Genomic DNA, 17,222 nt, shown 5'->3' on the forward strand with positions numbered 1-17,222 from the left:
GAATACCATGACTCAGAGTTTATTCCCAGATATGTTTTTATCAAGTGTATTTAATGTTTTTGCATTTATATAAGTGTTTGACAGGTTTTATTTATAATTTAGTAGATGGAATGCTTTTAAATGTGTTTACTAGAACTTTACTGAGTTGTACAGTCATTATTGGTGTTAAAATGATGTTTGACTGTTTTATTTATTTCATATTTCAAGAGTATTTTGTCTGCTTTTCTTTTTAACAATAAAAATATCTAAAGTATATCTAAAATGGATTCATCTGTTCTGTTCCAACATTTTCTCATGTTGCCTGGAACTAGAATGTGTAAAAGCACTAAATGGCCTATAAAAGTGTTTAAAAGATAAAATACATATATTTTGAAAGGAACATTTAACACAAACCTTTAATTTTTCATTTATCATTTGTTTTACCATGATTTTTAAATACTTATTTTGTATATCCTTTGGAATCCTTAGATGTGTGAAATAACAGTTTATTTAGTTATTTTTGATTGTGACCATAAATTATTTGGTTCTTAAATCAATATTTTTCTTTTCATATCAACAAAAAAAGTTAAAAAATCCACCCCAGAACTAAACCCTATGTAAAATCAGACAGCTGGAGAAAGTATCAGTACTTTTACAAGGCTCTGTGTAGTACGATATATGTAACATATAAAAGTATTTAGATTTTTATTTACCTAGACATGGGAAAAAAAAAAAAAACAACACTGAACCACTGTAATTCTGTATTGTAAATTCTACAATATAGCTTTACAAATTACTTGTTTCTTTAAAAATTGTCTTACTCTATTCAATGGAATGCTTGCACAATTTTCTCACTCTTTTTTTTGTGGTTTGTTGCTAAATTTACATTTTTGTGTTGCAGTTTAAAGGCGTCCTGCAATAGATACTTAATTTTCAATAAGTACTGTAGTAAGAATTAACTCTCCTGCCAACATGTGAAGAATTAGAGTTGCTCTAAAGCAATAAGAGCTTCTGAAATGTTTGCCAAACATGACGTCATGTCCTTCATTGCCTGTTGTCTTCCAGTTATCAAAACTCTGAGGGAAGAACCGTTAAAATCTGTAAGCCTGCTTATTCTGGCTCTGTGCCTTCAAAAGCTGCTGTACAGTCCCATCTCTTGGGCAGTGAGCCAAGGATGCCTGTAATTTCCCAGATAAGATGGGACAAACTCAACTTGAGAGCTTGTTTTAGCTGAAACTGCTGGTGCTGAAGACTGTTACAGATCACGCATTGCTACTTATTTTGTAACACTGTCATCTCAAAAGGTTGTCTTGCAGAAATAGATGAAAGACTGTATTGCAATGTGTTACTGCCTGAAACATTGTGGGAAGGATTTTGAATGTTTCAGATATATGTGAATCTCAGGTATTTCTTTGAAGAATGTAGGAAGTTATTTTGGTCTTCAGTCCTGGAAAAAAGTCAGGTCATGCCTGTAAGTTGAGGAAATTGTTAGGCACAGCTTTATGGAAAGGTTACTGCTGCATTTTTGAACTTTGCTGGATTTTGGGAACTTTGAATATGTTACCTGATGTTCTCTTTTTACTTTTTGGCTTTTTAGTGCAATTCCTTTTTTTTCTGTAAAATTTTGTTTTTATTCTGTAATAACCTGCCTTACAAGACAATGCATGCCAATTTTATAACAAAACATTTTTTTCCTCATTCTAAAATAGCCTTAGAAAGAAGTGAAATCTTTTTTTTTGTAACTGAAAAAGCATCCCTGCAGATACAAGAATTTGATTTTTAGAAATAATACTCTTTTTTTCATCAAATTGACCTAACTTTTACAATTTTTAAACTTACAATTCTACAAGTCATTACAGAATATAGAAGTAAAATTTAGCATGAATGGTAGTACTTCTGGGTCAGGTATCACTAATTCAAGTTCCACTGCAATACAATTAAAAAGAGCTTGTTCTTTGCTCAGTAGATTGAAAGGTTGTAGAATGCTAACTAAAAAAACCCCAAAATCCCAAAATAAAACAAAACAAAATAAAATTTAAAAAATTTGCTGGTATAGTTGGCAAATATGATTATATACTGTAGAGTATTTTTTTTCTCTTTCATGGCATATAGTTCTATATTTTGAAGTTTTTATGGTACTGAAAAAAATGTAGTAATTTTGTAGAAGTATTTTATTTCTTTCTGCTAGAGTCTAGCTTCCTCTGAATATTAATTGGAAAAAGAAATGATGTGAACTTAGGATAACAAAAAATTGTATCACCTGGGATATTAGGTTTTGATTTCTCTCTAAGTCAAGTAACCAAAACCTGTGAAAAGTATAATAGCTAACTAGCTGTAATGGATGTTCTTTAAGGCACCAAAAATGCAAAAAAAAAAAAAACCCAAACAATTTGGAGATTATTTTCTTTAGGGATTTAAAGTAATATGTCAAAAAATACAGACCATCTTTTGAAGTGCATGCTTGCTTGTTTGTTTATTTGTTTGTTTTCCTTTCAGTTTAATAACTTATTAAAATAGTTTAACTTTTGGCTACATTATTTTTTTCCCCACTTTTTCACTGGTGAATTGGAGACCAGTACTGTTGCTGAAAACTTCAGGACTAAGTACCAACCTTTCAGCTCCAGTTGCTAAGTTTTCTGCTGTCAGCTACAGAACAAGTTGATGATTCAGCTTTTCCCAAGTGTTTTCTTTTGCTCTTTTAGTGACTTGTATAATGGTAACTTGAATTTATATGATTCCTCCTTGTTGAGGTGAAGAGTTAGCTGTGCTCTTTGCCTTTAATGCTATCCAGTTGATCAGGGTTCTTTGGCCTTTTTGTTGTCTCAAGAGGCTCTGTAGACTTAAGTCAGTGCAGAGGGATACTATAGACAGTATCTTGGGTCATTTAATAGGCTTTTTATACTTTTGTTGCTGTTAGTCATTTACAGAGGCTATAGACCTGCCAGAAATCACTGGTCTTTGCCCTGGCAGGGACTAAAGCGAAAAGATAGGCTAGTCTCATGCTTGTACACATAAGTCATTGACGCTTGCACCGTGACATCAGTGGAGTTTTCTGTGTCACAGCTCAGTGCCTACCCAAAACCAAAATTAATTCAAAACTTTTTTTATTTTTAATTTACCTTTATAGCATATGAGTTTGAGGGCTCTTTTATGATGTTGTGTAAGATTGCTGCCCTGCTGTGCTGCAGTGGGTGTTAGCTTGTAGAGAAGACAATCCTTCAAAGCCATGCTTCGATACTGTGTCCTACTGTATTGGAATTGTTCAGCTTTTTCAGTTCAGTGGTCCTTTTTTGGTCATGAGGTAAGCTTCACATCAGGTGGCAGAATGTTGGAGTGGGTTGAACAGACTCTTGTTTCTTAGTCTTCAAACTTCAGTCTGTCAGGAAGAACATCTGAGGAGTGGGAAAAGTGTGTCATACTCTTCCTTTCTTTAATTCCTTCTCCCCCCTTGGGCTTGGGTTCAAATCAAAACATAAACATCCATATCATGAAGTACTTTAAAACTGAGGTTTCACTTCACAAAACTATAGGGAGAAATTCTTTCCAAGGTCTAAAGTAACTTCATTTTTATTTGACATTGTCCTGACTCTTACCAGGTGTCCATTCATGCATGCTGTCAAGTTTGCTGCTCCCTAAATTGACTCACAGCTGTCATTATCCATCCTCCTTTGGAAAACGTGTTGTGTCTAGGTTAAAGGAAAGAGCAGGATCCTTACCACTTAAATGTGCCACATTTGGATACTGTTCTATAGCGATTGCCCATCCCCAAATAGAAGACTTGTATATATTCACGGGAAGCTGGCTGAGACTAGCTAGCACAAGTTGTTTCAGAAGAACGTGGAAACTTGTGTGACTGTTTCATTTTAGCTTGTTTGTGATTGAAGCATAAATGCTTACATATGGTGGAAAAGCAACTAAAAACTAGAAGTGACCTAGGCAAAGCATATACCACCTTGTTTGCTGACAAAGAATACAGAAAAGAAATATTTTTCCATTTCCCTGCTGATACAGTATACACTTCAGATGCTACAAAGAACATCGAGACGTGGTCGTCATAGTGAAAGTGTAGATCAGTATGGTTTTGCCACTTAGCTTATCAGATGGATTCTCTTGATCTTCAGATCAAATGTTGACCAAGGTAATTCTGCCAGTCAACATAGGCAAATTAGATTTCTGTTGTGAGGCAGAAGCTTTGTGTTCTGAAAGAAAGCTGCTGTCCTAATTTTTATTGGCCTGCGTACTGTGGCCTTAGATTGAAAAGTTAACCCTGACCACAAATTTCTGTTGGTTTGAACAAAACCAATCTGTTGATTTCAGAGTCGCTGTTCAGCATAGCTGAATGGAATCTTGAATTCGGGCCCTAACGCATCATGGACAAAAGCTCTGCTTTTTGTAGAATGACATTGCACATTACGGTAACTGGAATGAGGGAGTAGGCAATAAAGGATTGACGTTAGTTCTTATTAATAAAGGATGAGGAGAGATTTTTGCGTGGCAGAAAAAGGAGTGTTTTACGTGTTCAGTTTTTTATTTAATGATTTTCCCCATTTTTTTCACATGCATTCAAGCTAGATGTAACAAGTGACCTAGGTGCTGCTTAAAATTATTAAATGTTTCTCTGGGGAAGATTGGGTGTGTAATTATACCAGGTTAGCCTGCTGAAAGTAGCAGTTCTACCGCTTTTGAAGAAGTCACCTTATAATTTGAGCTGAAAGATATATTTGATATTGGAGTTTCTAGCAACAACAGTGAATTGCCTTTGGAACTCACACAATTGAACAGTAATCAGTTCATAAGGAAATACACTATCAGTCTAAAATCCAGCTGAAAACTTCAAGTTAATCTGAACATCAAGAGAGAATTTATAACCACTTTTCAAGTAATAACTATCTTTAGAGTACTTTTTTTACATGTTATTTCAGTTGAGATGAGTTCAAGAATATCAGATATTCTGACTTTTGTAACACACACATTACTAGAACTATAACCAGAAGGATCATAGATTTTAAATTTTGTTTTCACGCCTTACATTCTTCTTTGTTTCGTATCTAACTTTGACAAAGACCTCTGTTCTTGCTCCTCCATAAATAAGGAGCATGTGGTTTGATTAGGAATCTTTCCAAATGCAGAGATGCCACATTTAAGACACTGAGCATATTTGCATATCCATCTCTGCAGAAATGATCACATCTACTGTTAGGTTATTGCAGTGACATCTAAGCATTTGTACTACAGGTAAGAATAGTTTTCAAACGAGGGGATTTGTGCTTGGATTACTTCACATTTTACAGGTGCTGGAGTGTCTTTTTTCAATAGATTAATTCAATTTCCATGTCTAGTCAATGAACTATAAAATATACTAAAGTAATCAGATGATTAAACCTTTTTTAATTTGAAATACAGAAGTTGTGTTTTAAAAATTAGTATTTGTTTTGTTACAGTGGTGAAACTAATATTGAACAAACAATGGCTGATCAGTGTTAACTTTGATAGTTCTGAATCACCAAACGGTGGTCCAAATTGCTGTCTTTCTCCAAACCTTTAGTAGCTAACTACTATAAAATTTAAAAAAAACATTCATGCACCTATACCGAGGGATCAATTATACATCCTTTTATGTTTGAATTATACAAGGCACTTCAGTAGCAGAGCGCAGTAATGACCTAGCTGTAAGAGTTATCAGCAGTAAATTTATGTATCCCTCTAATATGTATTTTTCCTGATTAATAGGTGCAAGTCTAATGATAAGAGGGATAAAGATTGTAAATGAATGGTGGAACAATCTGAAGGCAGAAAATTTAAAGTAGTTACTGCTCAGCATTGACATAGATGCAAGTGTTACCTTGCAACATTTTCCTCCAATTTGCAGCATTTATTTTCCAATTAACATTTGTCTACAAAACTACAGAACACAGATAACTTGACTTTATAGTCTTTGACTCAGCTAACAATAAAGAGTAGTTAGCTCAGCGCATACCACGTTAACAATATTTTTGTGCTGAGCATATCACTTGTTTACAAATTTTACTAGAATGAAATACTTTTTATCAAATTTGTGGACATTTAAAGAGTTTTTCTTTAGGATTGTGGCCTGTATGGTAGTTAAGTTCTGTACTTCCATAACAGATTTCCTAATTCTCAATTCATTGTCAGTAAACTGAATAAGTTACAGTGGGGTGACATGACTTGTTGATAATTAACTAGCAAGCTAATGGAAAGACAGAAGTGTAACCCTGCTCTCTTAAGTCCATCTTAAGGGTGATTAACATGTGGATCAAGAGCCTTACCTCAGTGCTATGCAAAGCATAAGAAAGTTACCTTCTTTGATGCAGGAGAAAGACTAGAGATCCTCCCCATCCTAATAAGGCTAAATTGCTAAATGCTTGTCCCCTGTAGTTGCTTCTAGTAGAAGAGAAATGCTGGTAATATTTTTCAGTATTTATAATGTGTTTTGTCAGTAAGAGAAATTGCTGGCATTTTCACACAGTCCTGCAGATTAAATTCAACAGTGCTGTTACCTCTACTGAACCACCCTCACTCTTGCCACACGCATTATTTCTGTAAGTTCCTGTCAGCCGCCGCCTCCCTTTCCTTGTCTTTCTTGCTAGGCCACTACACTGGAAATCCAGCAGGACATGGAACTAGAGCAGTAGCCTGGTATCTGGGTCAGGTATCCTATCCAGGATATCCTATCCTGTCCGTACAGCCTCTTCTGTCTTCTAACCATCCAACCTGTCATGTGCTGGAATGTTGTAGAGGCTACCTTGAGAGAGGATGTTTTTGGTTATTTAGTTGTGAAGTAGGAGCTTGGACCGAAATACAAGTTGCTGGGAGAGCCTCAAATCAGAGGTGCAACAACCCCCAGACAATGCTTGAATAAGGAGTTTCCAAAATAAATAACAACCTGTTTTCTAAGCCCTTAATTCCTCATTTCCTCATATGCCATTCTTCTTGCTATATTCATCCTGCTCCTGACAATAGCTCTTACAGAAATAAATTCAAACAGTGACTTACATAAGTAGGCATATGATCAATAGCTGTGATTTTATAGCCCGACAGAGTTGGGGAGAGAGAAATAGTCTGAACTTTGAGAGCTTTCTGGAAGGCTCTCTTTTGGGAACCTGTTACTCAACAGGTTGACTTGCATTTTAGTCACTGAAGAATCGGAATCTTTGAGGGAAGGCATCATTTGAAAAAATCTGTTTGGGCAAGTGGAATTATTATCCATGCAGCCAAATTTGAAGTTGTAGGGTATGTCTAATTAAATGTTGTCATCATTTCTATAGTGGTAGTGAATACTCATTAAATGATTTTGCTGTTTTAATTGCATTGAGAGCTAACCTACATGTTTTTAAAAATTGGCATATGTATCTGAAGGGTTTATTGAATCATACTAGTTTATTCTGATCTATTTTTGTGTCCAGTTTGTAACAGAAGGGAAATATGTAGGCAGTCATATTGCTGTTCCCAACTAAGATGTAGCAATCTTTATTTGATTGTTAATAAATCACTCATTGCTCAGAAAGTCAGAAATCCTATGGTTGCCAAGTCATGTTAAAGTTAGAGCCTCTGTTTTTAAAAATTACTACCCATTAAAGAATATTCTGCTACAATATTGATGGCAATTTTAGGAAAAGATTATGTAAGTTCGGGGGAAACAAAAGAATATGGAGAAATGCTAAGCATTACCTCAAGTGCATTAAGTCACACTATCATGTAGATGGTGGGTTCTTGTGTACAGTTAAGTATAGATTTATTCCCAGATTTAATTACTCCAGTGTTTTGGAGGTGGCTTGACATAAATTAGGAAATTAATCCTTACTTCTTTTGTTGTCTCAGAATTAGTCTGTAGTACAGTAATACTACTGTATTAGTCAGTAGATGTTTAGTGTGTACTGAAAATATGTAGAAAACTGAGTCCTGAAATGTTTTGATATTGTTCCTTGCTGGTTTTGTTTAGGATTGATTTGTATTTGCATGGCTGCATTAACAGCAACTGAATAATTCTATGTAATCATAAACATTAGCTATCACAGATCTGTTAGTCATATTCTGACTTTATGAAAATAGCCTTTTATTTAAAAGTAATGTGCTGTATTAGTACGTGAATTTATACTGGCATATTCAGAGCTATAAAACCTTTATCTCTTTTAGAAAATTGAAAACGGAAGATTTGCAAAACTCAGATATATTGCACATGCTATGGTCAACAGTACAGATCTGTTAATGGTAACAAAAAGGTAAACAGTTTTGACTCTGAATAATAAGTACTTAAAACTGTCACCAAAATGTGTATGCCTTGATAATTGTTGATCAGTATCTGCACTTTGACATGTCTGTCGTTGTGTATGTAGATAAAATTATGAGGAAGGCATGCATAGCATGCCGTTAATAATCCTGTTCAACAGCAGCATTGTTCAGCACAAGAGTGTATTATTTTGAGTGTAAGACAGTAATTTCTATATTTAAGGAGAGAAAAGGAATGTTGGGTTTATGATTTCTTTAGATGAGAAAGATTTGTTGTAAATCTGGTTAGGCTGAAGTCAATGGAACTGTGGGATTTGCTTATAAATTAGCATGTTGAAGGAAGAAAGGATAGTAGAGGAACAGAGTCAGTGACGTCAGGCATCCTTCTCAAAAAGTCTACAACTTCTTGTAGAAATACAGGGCTAGAGGTAGTGTTGTGGTTTTGCTATGAAACACATTATTTTAAGTAAGCTAGAGGAAGGATCAGAATTCACTGTTCTGGAAGTATGCTGTATGGTTGTTACATATCATCAGATGAGAACTGTTTCAGAACAATGAATTCTCTTCAATCAATCTAGCTTCACTAGAGCTAGGATAACTTGGTATCTTTTAGGTATTTTTACATCATTTTTTAAATTATTGATTTTATTTTCTGGTCCCTAGTGGTGTGTTATTTGTGACAAAAGGGACATTTGGACAGCTGACATGTGAATGGCAATACACTTATGATGAATTTACCAAAGAACCATTCATTGTTGATGGCAGAAGATTACGCATTGAAGCCAAGGTATGTTAACCTCATCATCTTCTGTTTTCTTTTTGTGTTACTGTTTATAAAATTAACTTTGGATTCCTGATCTCTCTCCTTTGGATTCTTGATCTCTCTTCTAGTTGAGATTCAACTCAAGGGAGTTGAAGTTTGGCATGGGCAAACTTCTCAGATAACTAGCTTCTGACTGTTCTAAGCAGAATGGTGACTTGGTGTTTGGAGATGAAATTATTCCTTGAGACCTTGGAATATTTTGTTTGGTATACACCAGTTTGTGGTGTATTAATAATTTAGTATTAATATGTATTAATATTAACTCTCTCAGAATATTGCTGAATATTTTTATTATGCATTCTGGCATTGTGGAAATACGCCAATATGTGGGCTTCTACGTCGTTGTGATCCCAAAGATTCAAATATATCAGAGCAATACGTTTGCATGTGCTATGCTTCAAGGATTTTTTTTTTTCCGTTTGCTAGTAACCAAATTCTTCAAAAGTATAGTAAGGTATTAATATCTTCATAAAAGACATAATGACACATGCTTATCCGTTCCAATGCAATTGAAGAATGTTGCTCTCTGTTACAATTTTTCCTTTTAAAAAGTCCCAAAACTTTCTTTCCCCGGTGAACTGCTAAAGCACATAAGGAGAAAGATGACCACTGATGACTGAGTGTACTTGAGAGGCAAAGTTCCTTAAAAAAAAAAAAAAAAAAAATCTTAAATTCTTGTTGAAGCGGTGACTGAATTTAATTTCAATCATTAAATTTGCCTGCCAGTGTTTTGTTTTGTTTCTGTTTTTAATAAGCTTCATGTGTATAATTATGCATCCTGGTTGTCAGGACAGTCTTGACCGTGTACAAAGTCATTCAGTTCTTCACTCAGATTGTTTCTGTTGCAGAGAGCATGAAAGGCAGAACCATATTGGTTTGGAATCCCCCAAACTGGATTTCTGACTGCAAATGAACTTTTAGAGGATGAAATATTTTTAAGAGTTTCAGCCATTTCAGTAACACATCCATCTTTGCTCTTAGACAGCAGTAATTTTGGAGTCCATTTGTCTGCAGCACGCTCTTTATTGAAATATATGGTTGGAAACTGTAATTTGCAAAGCACTGCTTATTTTCTGTTTCTGAAGCCCAAGTTGCTGTTTTCACTACCTAAGACCACTGTTTGCAAGTCAGTATTGGTGGAACATCCAGCCACGTAATGACCTAAAGGAGAATGAAAACTTACAGCCTTAGGGAATACTGGGTTTTGTTACCCCACATACTCTGTTATCTGCCTTCCATTCCTACACACTTTTATAGTCCAGTCTCCAGGGACTCCACGGTAAAAAGGGAAGTCTGTTAATTGCCGCAGTGTTCTACTCCACTGTGCTTTCATGCAGAAAATGAAGTTTCTCAAGGCGTGTGCATGCATGTGATGTGAACATACTTGGATTAGTGTTAAAGGTACACATGGCTGTCTGAACAGCCTCCTGTTTGCCTTATGGTAAATAACTTCTTGACCGTAGAAGAAACTAACCTCAAAATTTTGAATTACTATTTTTTTTAGGAACGAGTTAAATCTGTGTTCCATGCCAAAGAATTTGGAAAAATTATTAATTTTAGAAGTCCAGAGGATGCTAAGGTAAAGTCAAAATGCTATTACAATTATCTGTGCTAAATTCAGCTTAAAAAATGAAACAGATATTCTTAACCTGAAACTACTATGTATATTTAAGATTCAGTATTTCCCCACAGCCATTACACAGATGGAAAGGGCAATGATCTAGTCAGAACTGAATTTCAAAAATGTTCAATTCCAACACCAAACTTTTCCTTATACAAATCTTTGGAATTATAAGTGTCAAATGGCTGATTTAACAGTAGTGCTAGCAAAAAATAAACAATGAAGAATGTGAATTAAAATAGTATGTTTTAGTAGAATAAACTATATTTGTAAATTGCTCCTAGTTTTATTCGGGGGTTGCGGGGGTGTCATTCCTCTGTTTCTCAAAATACAGTTTTGATTAAAGAATGAAGAAAATCCCTGATGGAAACACAAATATTTTCTTTGATATATGATATTAATACCACTATTATATACATATTCTACATGATGTCTTCATTTTGACATCACTAGTTTTGACTACAACAGAGAGTAGGAGCAGTTCAGGTCTGCTACCAGAACTATGAGGTAGCTGGGTTGTGAAAGTTGTGTCTTACTAGGGTAGCTAATTATTTTCACAAACAATAAATGAGTCTTGTATATATTCACACCAGTGGGATGTGGTGCCCTGGGGTCACGCTCTAAAAGTCTGTGAAAGTTGTATCTTCTCATTGGTTTAAGTTGTTTTTCCATCTTCTCATCAGTTTAAGTTGTGTTTGTCTTCATGAGGGTAGTTTCTAACCACAGCTGAGTGATACTGTTTGACTCTTACCTCAAAAAGCATTACAAATACTGTCAAGGTATTTGAGAGCCCCATGCTGAATTTGACTTGCCTCCTGTACTCTTTGGAGGTACTGAGCTGCTCCTTTTTTTTTTTTCCCCTCATTTTGGCTGTTGTTGGGCAGGGGTGGCATTGAGGTCTAGTAGTCTGTGTAGGAAGGGAATTCTATTTATGCTCCAGCTAAATCAGGAACAATTCCAAAAATCAAATTAGTGCATTAGTGGTAAGGAATGTGGTTTTATCTTAGAGAAAGGAATACTTAACAGATTAATTAAAAAATTGCCATCAGGGCCTTAGGGGCTATCCTACAGATAGTAAGTCTTTGAGAGTTGCTTCTGGGCTGTTTAGCCTACAGCTCACTTCTGCATATGTGACACTTGTGCTTGTCTATGTAGAGAGACGACACTGAGGGAAGTGTGTTAGGAACAGTGAAAATGAAACTTGCACCCCTTATAGTAAAAAAAGGTATGAGGTCATTTTAGTGACACTGCTTTGTTAACTTTGTCAGTCTAGTGGGTGCTACAAGGTTGTTCCATCTGTGAGAAGTGCCGTGTAAGTGTCATATTCTGACGTGAATAGTAATTTCTCGAACAGCCAAGTCTTCTCTCAAACCTTCAGCATCCTGCTAAACAGAAGCTCTGGTTTCCTTGAGGGGGTGATGGGGAGGAGGGGATCCTACAGATCTGTAACATAGAAGCTGATCCGATAACAGAATCTGACTTGTAATTATCCACTCATCTTCCTTGAAAGCATTATGCAGCTTTCTCATGGCAATTCCTTTGTATAACTTCATCTCCTACCCTAGATGTCCATCTCACTGCCCCTTTTTGGCCCCTCACCTTTTTTTTTTTTTTTTTTTTTCTTTTTAGACTCTTGGGAAACTAATTTCCCTTCCACATTCAGTAAACCTGTGACTTTGAAATTCCTGAGAGGAAACCAAATATAGCTAAAGAAAGCTTCTTTGTGAATAACTGTGTTATCACATTGCTGAAACCTATTCTTGTCCTCTGTCTTTTGTTACTCTGGCTTCTGTATTGTCATCTGTGAATTGTTTAGAGTTGTAGACTAATGCAGAGCATTAATAACGATGTGGGTGAAATGATGATGTCATTTATTTTTTAAAATATTATTCATTGAAATACAGACCAGGAAACTGAAATATCAACCTAGCCAGCTGAAATAGCTGTGGTATCCATCATCAGATGTTGGTACTTAAATGCCTCCATTTTCATCTGAGAAAATCGGGGGTTTATAATCTACAGAAGAATTTTGAGCACTGTGTTAAAACTCAGGAAGACAGCAGGTAGTAAAGTGTCTGCCCAACCCAATCTGATTTTCAGCTGCTTTTATCATTTTTACCAAGGAAACATGTTTATTTTTCATTTTTGCCTTCACACAGTGGATCCTTTCTAAACTGGAAGAAGTGAGAGAGAACCAGCCGAAACTGTAATGAAGGGAGAAGCACCAACATACAAGGAACACTGAACAGCTACATTTTAATTTCTCTTTAGCAAGCAGAACTATTCAAATATCAGCAACAAAAGCAAAAACAGGAAGGAAGGAAGATTTTTAAAATTGTTTATTATGGTCACAACAGTTTATGGCTATATCACAAAAATGACATTAAGGTAAAAAAAAAAAAGTAGTCATCAAAAAAAATTCTGCCAATTTTTGGCCTTTGTTTGGTTTTTCTAAGGTAAGAAGTCCAGAATTCATTTTTTCTAAATATGGTGTAAAATGAATTTGTTTTACCATTACATTTGATACTGAAATTGAACTCTGGAATAATTCTTATTATACTATTCAGAGCAAATATTTCAGTTCTGATTTAATTCTGAAAATCAGTACCTAGTTTCCGTCTTCGTTTTCATATGACTTGAGACAGTGCTGACATTCAAATTTCTTTATCGAGGGAAATGCTAGCTTAACAATCACTAGTCTTACAACTCAGATTCTAAGGAGGCTACTGACCAGAGTAGTCTACTTTAGATGATCGCAGAAGTGGCTGCTTGGTTAACAATATTACTTTCTTTTTGTAAGTGGATGGACCAGGTCATGATGAATTTACAATACAGTATCACTTTTAGTGTAAACTTTTTTATATTCTACTCAAGGAAACATTGCAGCACCTCTACCAATATTCACAGGAAATATAACCGTTTACAAAAACATATAATGGGGAGAATTAATGTATCTCTGCACTAAAAATATTAGTTAAAGTGTGTTATTTTAAATAAAAGTTATTAGCAGTATTGCAGCTCAAGAAGGAGTTTATGGGGTTATAAGTGCACTGTTGCATACCAAAAATAAATGCCTTGGATTACACAGTATTGTGTGCTAAGCAAGTGACTAATAAAGTCAAATTTATATTAAATAATAAATATTTCACAGTTGCTTTTTTGAACTTTTCTTACACAATGAAACTTTTTTGTGTCATTTCCAGAGAGCAGAACTTTAATAGGGAGAGCCTGAATGTGTTCAGTTCTGCTTACTTCTTAGTTGTAGTAGTCATGGTATTGTTGAACAGCTGTTTACTGCAGTTGATATAGAACGTACAGGAAACAGTACAGTGTTACATGAAGGTTTCCATAAATTTCCGTATCAAAGTCTTCAAAATATCTGGTCCATGTACTAAGTACCTGCTGCCAAAATATTATTTCCAAACAATTTTTTGGAGTATTTATAGCTACAGGATGTAATTCTGACATTGCTGGTGGTGCTTGAGATATCCAAATTGTTGCATTATTGTAAAATCTGAAATGACTAGCATGCTAACCTACAATTGCAGTTCTTTAATTTAATGTAAGTCTTGCCTTTGGTGTTGAGTAACTATTTAGCAGGTTACAAAATACATGTAATCTTGTGATTTTTCCCATAAAGTGTAAATTGAATCAAAAGATAAGAGAAATCCAAACTATGACAATGACTTTGTAACTGCACTTGTTTGTACACCAAGCACGTACCAAGAGTATTAACTCAGGTTATAATCATGCCAAACTAATAGAATACTTTGCCTTAGATAAGTAGTGTTATTCGGTGCACTGAGTACCGTTCTGTATCTGTAACTGTTTTTCATCTATGACTTTTCATCTTAGGCATGGTAATTCAATAACCTCATTCATTGATTCTTGATTACTGTGTTGTCTCCTCTCTCCTTCTATCCCCAGTATTTACTGAGTATCTGCTGCAACTTTGACTTCTAGTACCTCTTGCAAGTACTTTGTACATTCCCATTTGTGTAGCTTTTCTATTCACCATATTCTAAATATATTCTCTTCACAGAGCCTCTGTTTCAATTAATAGTATCCCCAGTTCTTAACTTACATTTATTTTGTCAACCAACATCTGATTCTCAAATCTCAGCTGGCTCTTCAGTAATATTTTAGCAATTTAACTATAAATGTTGAAGGATTTGTTTTGAATGTGCATGTCTCTGGTTAAAACCCTGTTTTGGAAATCACAACGATTCCTCCCAGCTTGCATTTTTCCTATAGAGTATAAAATATTTTGATCTTCAGTGCTAACTAAAAGCCTTAACACACAAACCACAACACTGGAAGTGTGCAAAAGTCAACATGGACCTTCCCCCCACCTCCCTCCTTGTCTCCACTTGTAATGACAACATAATTTTCTATATAGTAAGTAAATTGTATCTTTTTCCTTTGTTGTTTTTTTTTTTTTCTTACATTTTCTCCACAGAGCCATGAATGAATGTTGCCATTTCTGTTTTAACTATACATCAGCCTGGGGTGAGGAGAAAGGTATTCAGATTTATGCCATTGTGTAGTTTTCTGGATTACTGCAAGCTGTTTGAGATGTCCACTCTGCTGTGCCTCATTCCTTATTGCAATATGCACATTTTTTTCAACAAGAAAGCAGAATAGATATTTTTTATTAAAAATGTTTATGCATTTAGACAAGGGGATCTGAATAAAAATTCCTATGTAGGCATTTAGGTCTGCCCATGGTGGTGTTTGAAAGTATACCATGGCCGTTACTGAAGTACTGATGAACAGTTTCTCTTCTAGATGACTGTTACCTAAACTTAGTACCTTTGAGAAATGTCATTTGGGTTCTCAGTTGTGGTCTGTTAAAGGTTAGAATTACCTCTAAGAAATCAATGACAAACCCAGCATAAATTCGAAGATGCCAGACACATCGCTAAAACATTTGTAAGTGTAACTGTTTGCACTTTGTTTTGTCCAGCTGCGTGGCTTTGCATGGCATGGCTCTTTCGGTTTCCACCATCCTCCCTCCCCCCCCGACAACCTCTTCTTCACCTTGAATAAAGTGAAACTGAATTTTATTTGACTGGAATGTGATTATTGTTTGTTTTCTTTATATACTGCTTTAATTAACAGGTAATAACAGAATATCGTAGGTAGAAGTTGACCAGTTAGGTCAAATCCTATCTGTAAGAACATAAGGTCAAGCTACTGTTGCAGCCATCTCACTGAAAGCAGACTACAGACTTCAGTCTTTACCTCTGATTTATTATAAGGACACATTTTTAATAACTAGATTGACATGTATAAGCTCCCTTTAAAGTTTTTTTTTTCTATTGCCGCATTGAAAAAACACAGATGATGTTGCCAGATAACCAGATTCTTATGAAATCCTCTTTGTTTCCCCAAATAAAATTCTGTACATATGCCATTAGCTATTTATTGCCTTTAGCACTTCACAAAATACACTTGCATATCAAAGAAATCATGAAGGCCTTTTGTTGCTGCCGAGTTATTTTTAGCATTCTACCTGCAAATAACAAATACCACACACTAGTCAATAAGATTAATATTACTGTGTAATGGTAGTTAACAGTTAATACTTGCAGCATATTCTTTAATTTTAATTGCAAACCTTAAGTTTCCTAAATATTCTGCTGATGTAAAACAATTTCAATAAATACATCCCATACCTTAATAGGATTGCTAGGTCTTGTGGCTTGTTCCTAAATAGCTGCATATCCATATCACATTTAAATAGACTTGTATATATTTATTTCCTGATATTGTATTAGCTTCAAGAATGAGAATATTCTACAAAACTATTTAAGATTTTTTTTTTTTCCCCTTCTTGAGCCTTTCACATTTGAATTGCAGAAAAGAACTACCTAAAGATGGCATTGCCTGGAATCACGTTTGTACAAGGCAAGAGTGCACAGTGTTTCTTCAGCAAATCATACAATTCCGCAGTACCTTTTTCCAGCATTAAACTCTCTCAGTTGATCCCTCTCCACCTGCAGTGACTAATCTTTACTGACTATGCAGCAAAACCTAAAGCAGCAACCAATATAATGAAACATTCACTTCCCAGGAACTAAGGATAATAGGTGGCTGAAGTTCCGGGCAGTTAATTACTGAGGTTTGGGTTTTTTCCTGCATTGATCAATTTATTTGTAACTTCTGCAAAGGAAGGGTCTTGGGTTCTATTCTTAAATGTGTTACTAAAACCAGACGGCGAAGGAGCCGTCTCTCTTGCTATTGTGTGCAGATTATTATGGAAATCAGTTCAATACTGTGGAAGGTTTGGGGTTGTTTTCCAGTATTTTTTTTAAGGAATTGAGACAGTGTATTTCAAAAGAACAGGGTTATTAAATGTAGGAACTGTTGGTGAAAAATACTTATAATATGCATTTTGTATTTGTAATTGTCTCAGGTATGGTGAAAAGTGTTTCTGACTGTTTTTCTTTTGTTATTTTTTTTTCACATGCATCACGATATTTGTGTCATTATGCAGATCAAAATTTTACAAAGCACTTCACATTTTCATACAGAAAACATTTGTATTTA

At 35.1% G+C, this 17,222-nt stretch overlaps 1 protein-coding gene across 2 annotated transcripts in view; it reads left to right on the forward strand.

Annotated features, from left to right (window-relative positions):
• Positions 1-13,080, forward strand: part of VPS13A (vacuolar protein sorting 13 homolog A) — a 108,453-nt gene extending 95,373 nt beyond the window's left edge. For both annotated transcript variants that reach the window (XM_086479474.1, XM_086479475.1), the window contains 4 exons: positions 8,134-8,219; positions 8,890-9,013; positions 10,554-10,628; positions 12,830-13,080. In XM_086479474.1, the coding sequence (XP_086335600.1) occupies positions 8,134-8,219; positions 8,890-9,013; positions 10,554-10,628; positions 12,830-12,880 (336 nt within the window). In that variant the 3' untranslated portion in view covers positions 12,881-13,080. The remainder of the gene's footprint in view (positions 1-8,133; positions 8,220-8,889; positions 9,014-10,553; positions 10,629-12,829) is intronic.
• Positions 13,081-17,222: the final 4,142 nt, after the last annotated feature.

This window comes from Leptosomus discolor, chromosome Z (genome assembly GCF_034619465.1).
Source record: "Leptosomus discolor isolate bLepDis1 chromosome Z, bLepDis1.hap2, whole genome shotgun sequence".
In the NCBI taxonomy this organism is placed as follows: Eukaryota; Metazoa; Chordata; class Aves; order Leptosomiformes; family Leptosomidae; genus Leptosomus; species Leptosomus discolor.